The sequence below is a fragment of the Brugia malayi genome, assembly GCF_000002995.4.
Source record: "Brugia malayi strain FR3 genome assembly, contig: Bm_v4_Chr4_scaffold_001, whole genome shotgun sequence".
Classification (NCBI taxonomy): Eukaryota; Metazoa; Nematoda; class Chromadorea; order Rhabditida; family Onchocercidae; genus Brugia; species Brugia malayi.
The window spans coordinates 10,074,819-10,083,446 of record NW_025062478.1 but is presented as its reverse complement, the minus strand read 5'-3'; the positions used below and the strand labels follow the sequence as shown (position 1 = coordinate 10,083,446).

General features: G+C 19.9%; 1 protein-coding gene across 1 annotated transcript; it reads left to right on the top strand.

Moving 5' to 3' along the window:
* Positions 1-1,121: 1,121 nt before the first annotated feature.
* Positions 1,122-3,867, top strand: Bma-cka-1.1 (Uncharacterized protein; the record flags this gene model as incomplete). Its single annotated transcript, XM_043082309.1, has 5 exons — positions 1,122-1,273; positions 2,289-2,387; positions 2,620-2,800; positions 3,350-3,457; positions 3,817-3,867. The coding sequence occupies 5 exons, from the start codon at positions 1,122-1,124 to the stop codon at positions 3,865-3,867; spliced, it is 591 nt and encodes a 196-aa protein (XP_042938243.1).
* Between the last annotated feature and the right edge of the window lie 4,761 nt (positions 3,868-8,628).

Genomic DNA, 8,628 nt, shown 5'->3' with positions numbered 1-8,628 from the left:
AATGAAATTTCAAAAAATAACTTTTAAGGATTACTTAAGTAAGCTATTGGATTAAGAAATAAAAAAAGGAAAAAAGTTTAAAAAAGTGAAAAAATGAAGAGGAAAGGATTTATTTTGGACAGAGAAGTTGCTAGATAAAAAGAGAAGAGAGAAAGAGAAAAAGTGAAATGAAGGTGGAAGGAATGAAGTGGGAAGTGTAGTTTAATTGAGGAATAAAATGATATGCACAAATCGATGAGACTTAGAGACGGAGTGAGAGAGGGACAGAGAGATGAAATGATAAAGGAATGAAAGGAAGAGAAGAAGCAGTTGAACTTTATGTCAAATAATAAAGCTATTTAGATATTTGCATTTATTAAGCCTAAAAATTGAAAAAAAAAATAACTTTTTTTAAAGGGAATAATGAGTTTTTATTGATTAGTTTGCTAATTAATTAATTAATATTATTAATATTATAAGATTAATTTATTTAATAGCATTATTTATAATTAAATACCAAGATTCATTGCTGTCATTCATTTCTTCTTTTTATTTTCTTATTTATATCTCTATTAATTTTTCAACAAATAAATCATATGGAACCAATTAGCATAACAATTGTTTATTTTATTAAATAATATTAAGTTTATCGAACAAATAAAAAAATTCACATAAAGTAAATAATAATTTTATATCACAGAATATTTTATTGTGTTCATAAATTTCAAAAAAAAGAAAAAAAGTTTTTTTTGTTTTTGTTTTTTTGTTGTTGTTGTCATTGCTATTGTTATTGTTAATAAATGAAAATTATTTGTAAATCATAGGGAAAATATTTGTCACAATTTTAAGTTTTATTATGACAAGACGGATAAGTCCAAAGATTACAGTGTCATTTTAGAGTTCTTCCCAATGACTAATAGTCGCCGTCAGTGTCATTCCACTGTTATTATTTGCACATATTTGTTTGATTATCGATTTTTAATTTTACATTTTGGCATGGGAATTGTTATTTGTTATCAATTGTAATAATAAAATATATATTTTTAATAGTAATAATTTTTAGTTTGAAAAGTTCTAATTTTAATAGCTTTAATAGTTAAAAATTATATATTTTAATGCGTTAATTAAATTCTAATAGCAAAATGACTGATGAACGAAATACTTTAAAATGTATATTTGGTCGATCATTTGATGATTTACAACTTCGAAATAAGCTCAGTCAATTATGCGCAACATATCTTGGCGGTATTTGGACAACAGTACCATCTGAGCAAATTCGCATTGCAACACAAAGGTTAATTTTATTTTGTTTATCTTATTTTTTCATAAATAAATGAAATTTTTTCAATAATAAAAATATTTTTCACTTTATTATTTATTAGCTATAAATTTATGTTTAAAAAAAATTTTTTTTTTTTTTTATTTAATTCATTTATAATAATTATTTGCAAATTTTTTGCACTTTTTTTTTTTTAAATGAATGATTATTTTTTGCAACGAATTTCATTAAAATATAAAAAATGTTTAATTTGTTTGATATGTTAAAGTTAAATTTTCATTTGTAGTTTAAATTGAAATTATTGTTTGAATTTTTCAAATTTTAAAAAATTTGAAATTATTATTTGAAAATTTGATTTAGTTAATGAGTGAAAAGTCTTTCATTTATCTTTTTCATTAAAAAATATCATCAAAAAAAAAAAAAGGAAATTATTTTCTAAAATAATTTTTTAGAATTTAAAGCATTCAAATGTTTGAGTAAAAATTGGATTTTAGTTACTCTCACTTAAATTAATTTCTTACTTTTGTTGTAAAGTTAATTAAAATTGTAAATTTTTCATTAAATATAACTGGAAAAGCATATAGAGGTGGATCAAATAATAAAATTTTTAATGGTGGAATTACCAGATGAAATGAAATTTGAATATAACAAATCATTGCATAAAGTAATTCTTCGTATCTATGAAAATCCTCAATGAAAATAACGAATTACCTGAAGGTATTATCACGGCGGTATTATCAGAAAGGTTTTTCATTTTGTTTATTATTTATTACACAAACTTATTTATTACTTATATTTTGCAGTAAGTAACTTAAGTATTTTGTAAAATCATAAGTCAGTTTTTTTTTTTTTTTTTTTTTTTTTTTTAAATAAGTTAGCTTTTTTTCTCAATTATATTGCATATTATATTAGTAATTTTGCATCAAATAATCCAAAATAAATTCTAAAATTTTTTTATGTTAAAAATGATAATTAATTTAATGATAATTTGATAATTGATATATTCCTCTGCTAATTTACTTTTTTATAGACGTTTGAGTCCACGTTTATTGGGAATATTTCCTGGTGGACGTTTTGAAGAATATATTCCATCACGTCCGCTTACCAATGATGAATATTGCAAAGCATGGTTAAATATTTTGTATTTTGCTAATTTAATTTTTTTTTTTTTTTTTGAAAGCGTATTTCACGTAGAAATATTTTTCTTTCCTTTTTGGGAAAGCGTATTTCACGTTAGTCCTCGAGAAATACTCATATATTTTTAATAATAATTAGATTAAAGAATCTAATAATATTTATTTTAATTGTAATGTTTTTTTTTTTTTTCAATTTTAATTATTTAGTTAAAATATTTATTTTAGTGTTGCACAAGAAGTTGGTCGAATTCTTGCAAGAATACATTCATTAGATATGCCAATTAGCAAAGAATGTCGTTTGGCGCAATTTGTTGATGATATGATCGAAAGGTTGAGAAGTTCAGATCGATGGAAAACACAAAATTATCCGATGCATACTACTTTAGCAAAAGTTGATAAAGCACTCGTAAGTTATACTATCATCTAATCTCTATTTCTTGTTCTCTTTTATTATCATTATTATCATAATTAGCGCAAAAGTTGATAAAGTACTCGTAAGTTATACTATCATCTAATCTCTATTTCTTGTTCTCTTTTATTATCATTATTATCATAATTAGCGCAAAAGTTGATAAAGTACTCGTAAGTTATACTATCATCTAATCTCTATTTCTTGTTCTCTTTATTATCATTATTATCATAATTTAGCGCAAAAGTTGATAAAGTACTCGTAAGTTATACTATCATCTAATCTCTATTTCTTGTTCTCTTTTATTATCATTATTATCATAATTAGCGCAAAAGTTGATAAAGTACTCGTAAGTTATACTATCATCTAATCTCTATTTCTTGTCTCTTTTATTATCATTATTATCATAATTAGCGCAAAAGTTGATAAAGTACTCGTAAGTTATACTATCATCTAATCTCTATTTCTTGTTCTCTTTTATTATCATTATTATCATAATTAGCTTTCTCCTAATTTTTCATTTCATTTATATTTTTTTCATTACAGTATCCTGATCTTATCACTATTGATCTATTAGCAGAGGAATTGGAGATATGCAAGAAATGCTTGGCGCAAAGTGGTAGTCCACTTGTTTTTAGTAACAATGATTTACATGTGTGTTTATTCATTTTTTTGAACTTCAATTTGTAAAAATTAAAATATTTCAAATTTTAATTAAATTAAAATATTTCAAATTTTGATCTTTTTGAATACTATCAATTTTTATTTTTATTTTTTTAAACAATGAAAATATTCGAAACAATTTAAACATATTTTAATATCTTATAATGATATTACCTTCTTTTTGTTAAATTAAAAAAGAAGTTCAAACGTTTTTTTCATTTTTTGTTTTCTTAGATTAATTTGAACAAATGAAAAATTTAACTTTTAATTATTTGTAAGACAATTTTTTTTTTCTTTCTTTTTTTTTAAGTATTAAACTTTAAATATTTATGTGATAAGTAATTTTGCAGGAAGGAAATTTACTTTACGTGATGGTATCAAAATTACTGATCAGGGTTTGATCGGTCGAAAAGATGATGAAGATCCGATTATTCTGATTGATTATGAATATGGCTGTTATTATTATCGGTTTTTTATTCATCTTTTTTTTTTCCTTTTTCTTTCAAATAATTTTTAATTTAATTAAAATTAAGGTAATAAGTAAGGTATATAAATGTATTAAGATTATTTGACATTTAATTAATTATTCTTTCACTTTTTTTTCAAAAATTTTCAATTTTTTAGATATTTTAGATAAAAAAATCTTTTGTGTATAATTTTGATAAGATAAAATAGGAAAGTGAAATTAAAATTTGAAATAACATAACTTTTGTATGGTTAGTAAATATATCTAAAAGTAGAAAGCAAATTGAATCAAAATAATATTTAGCAATGTTTGAAATTAAAATTAAATTTTTTTTGCTAAACTAAAATGAAATGAAGTAAATAATTCTAAACGTATTTTTTTCTTTAAATACAACTTTGCATTAATTCATAAAAGTTTTGGAAGGAAATTTTTACCTATTAGTTTATTTTTACAAAATTATTCATAAATAGTAATTAAATAAAAAGAAAACACTATTTTTTTAAAAGGATAATTTTAATAGTTAACAATAAAAATACATAATTATTTACCTTTAAAATAATTAATAAATAATAATTAACAAACTTTTTACCTATTAATAATTAACGTTTATTTTTTGAAAGAATCAACAGTTAATTTTACCTATTTTAAAAGTTTTTTTTTTAAATAATTTATAAATAATCAAAAATATTTTTTTTTTTTTTTTTTTTAGTGGTTTGATTTATGTCATTACTGTGTCGAATGTTGTTTACATAACGAAGTAACATATGGCCTTACTATGAAGTGAAACAAAATCAATGGCCAAATGAAGCAATTCAACGTTTATATATTAGTGCCTATATTGATGAGGCAATGAAAGTTAGTTGTCATTTAATTGTCACCAAAAATATTTACTGTTTAATTTTAAGTATAATATTATTTTCAATAAAAATAATACAATCATCAAAAATAGATTTAAAATGTTAAATAAAAGAAAACGTTTACAAATTATCGTAATAAATTGTGGTACTAAAATTTAAATTAATAATATTAGAAATGAATGAGAATTTTATTAATAAATATCAATTTAAATGATTAATAAATTTAAACGATTAATAAATTTAGATGGTTAATAATTTAAATGATTAATAAATTTAAATGACTAATAAATATAGATAGTTAATAAATTAAATGTTTATAATAACCAATTGGAATGTATCAATATGATTTGTAAAGGATAAATATGCAAAAAATTATTTTTATAAGTATTTGTTATTTTTAAATGATATAATTAATTATGTATACATTAAGACAATTAAAAAAAAAATTTTTTTTTTAAATTTTAATTTAATAAAATTTCATTTGTTAAATATTTTAGATTTGCGTTGATAATAATGGAAAGAGAATTCAATGCATCCGTGATTTATCGATTGATCGTGAAATTTCAATCAATCATTTATTAATGAAATACGTCAATTTGCAGCATTTCCTCATTTATTTTGGGCAATTTGGTCATTTGAACATGCTGAAATTACTCAAACAAATTTTGATCATTTTGATATGCATTTGATCGCTTAGCATTGTATTATTATTGGAAATCAGAAATGTAAAGTATTTGAATTAGTAAAAAAGTAAAAAAAAAAGGAACGAATTGCAATTTAAAACAATTTCAATTCATTTTTATGCATTTTAAAATAATTTCAATTCATTTTTATGCATTTTAAAATAATTTCAATTCATTTTTATGCAATTTAAAATAATTTCAATTCATTGTTATGCATTTTAAAATAATTTTAATGCATTTTTATGCAATTTAAAATAATTTCAATTCATTGTTATCTTCATTTATTTTTAAGAAAATATAAATGTAGCCTACTGCCTTATAGCTATTATTAATGTATTATTTATAAAATAGAGGACAAAATAAATTTATTAAAAAATAAAATAAAGCAACCTTTTTTCAACTTTTTTTTGAAAATTTTCAAAAAAATAAAACTGTGGAATTAATCAAATTAAGGATTAATTTAAGCTTAATCCTATATTTTTAGCTAATGATTAAAATTATTTGTAATTTAATATTCAAATATAATTTATGCCATTTGCAAACGATGCACTTTTTTTCACTTACTCACTTACTTACTTACTTACATTTACTTTTTTCCTCCACGAAAGATTTTTTTCTATTTTATTCATAAATAGTAAATTATATCTGTCACATTTCTATTTTTATTACAAATGAATGCATAACAAATGCAAACATTTTTAAAAAAAAAACTTTTACAATGAAAAGTAAAAGAAATGAAGCCTAGAAAGTCTAGGCTAATTATTAACCTTTTCTTCACTTATTGATTATTTACTTTTACTTATAAATTCTGTCCATTTATTCTTTTCTTTTTTGGTAAAAAGATATCTTTTATACATTATTAATTTGCATTTTTTTAGTAAATAACTTTTACTGAATTGTTTTTTTGTTTCGACTCGATTGGATCAATAGTATAAACTAATTAGTTTTAATAAACAATTCAAAATTAAATGAAAACAAATATTAATCTGTTGATTACTGATCAATTGATTATTTTATTATCACTACTATTGCTATTAATTATTGTTATTACCTATTATTATTTATTACATTTGTCACATTATTTTATTATTGTTGTTATTATTAATTATTATCATTATTTATTATTATTATTATTATTATTATTATTATTATTATTATTATTATTATTGAATGATACCAATTACCACGAAAAAACAAATTAACTTTTTATCAGTTTTATAATTATTATTGTTAGTTTTTCAGTATGGCAGAATTTTTTATTCCACTGTTTCAAATTCAAATTTATTTAATCGATTCGAAGGTAAGAAATAAAATGATATAATGAGTGGGAAAAAACAATTGATAAGTGTTTTAAAAAGTATAAAATTGAATGAATTATATAAAAAGTTAATATTCATAATTTAATTCGAGAATAAACAATTCAATAAAAAATTTATAATAATCAATTCAATTAGCACAAAATTACATTAATTTGTAGCAAAAACGATGAATTAAAATTGGAAAATTTAAATGAAAGAAATAATTTCTATCAATGATTAATGAATTCGAACAATTCATTCGTCATAAAATTGCATTCATTCAACTATTTAAATGTAAAAAAGTAATTATTTTCGTCTCATTTTATCATTTACAAACAATTTGAAAACTTTTCTCTTTTTTATTTTCAATTTATTTCATTTACCAAAATAATAATTCAAAATTAGGCAGTAATTTAATTCATTTAATTCTTATATAAATCATAAATAGAAGAAAAAAAATTTCATTCATTTAATTTCTATATAATTCATTTATTCAAAAAATAAAATAAAATAAAGTTTTACAAAAAAAAAATGAAATATTTAAGCTTGCAAAGGAAAAAAAAAGAAAATAAAAAATTTGCATAATTTTTGTTTATTGCATTTTACAATTTCATTGTGTTTTTTGAATAATATACTAATTAAAATATTTTTTCTTTAAAAAAAAGTAAAAAATTACGATGATAATATGATTTGAACGCTTTACTTTATTTATTTATTTTTCACTTTTATTTATATTTTAATAATTATTTACTGAAATTTTTTATTATTTGGAATAAAAATAATATAAAGTTAACAAATATAATAATTTTACAAATTTTAAATTTATTTTCATTATATTATTAATAACTAAATCATTTCAAAAAATTTTGATTTAATAAATAAACAGAAAAAGATTTTTTACCAAAATTTATTGTCCATTTCAATCAAATTAAAATGATAGAATAAACAATAATATATTATCAAATACTTTCTCTCTCTCTTTTTTCTCTCTCCCTCTCTCTCTCTTTTGAATGATTGAAATTTTTTAATTTTATTAAATTCTTAATTAAACCTAGACGCAAAAATTCAATAATTTTTCATTCCGAAACATTAAATTTCTTTTTTTTTTTTTTAGATATTAAAAAAAAGAATTAAAGAAGAGAAGAAGAAATGGCTTATAATCATTATTTTCTCCTTTTTTTTCTCTCATTTTTTTATTTAATTGAAATTTGACAAAGTTATAAAAATAAAATAAAAAAAATCTTTTCTTTTCTTTCTTTCTCTCTCTCTCTCTCTCTCTCTCTCTTTCTCTCTTTTTTTGAGTATTTAACAATTTGTTAGATATGATTTTAGTTGAATGTAAAAGCGAAGAATGAATTGAATGAAAGAAAGAAATACGGGAAAGAAAAGAAGCCCGAAGAGCGGGTAAAATTGAGGAATGAAAAATAGATTTTAAGCTGTCATCGAATTATCATCACAAACCATTTTTACATTCTTTTTTTTTTATAGCTTTCATTTAAAAAAAAAATCTCACCGAATTTTCATTTCATTTTCTGCAAATGGTTTATAATTGTATGAAATGGAATCATTTCTAATTTTTTTTTTTTGGTTTTATTTAAAATTTAAAAATTAATTTAAAAAAAAAATTGGGAGGAAAAAAATTTTTTTTTTTTGCATAATTTCATATTGTATTTGAATGAAAAAAAAAAAAAAAAATTGTACAATTTTAAAAAATAATTTAAAATGAAATATAATTTTTGCATTATGTCAATTTATTAAATTAATTTTTAAATATAATTTTTAAATTTGTTTTTTTTTTGTTTTTTATTTTTAAATATTTTATTATTATAGGATTTATTTAAATTAATATTTAATTTAT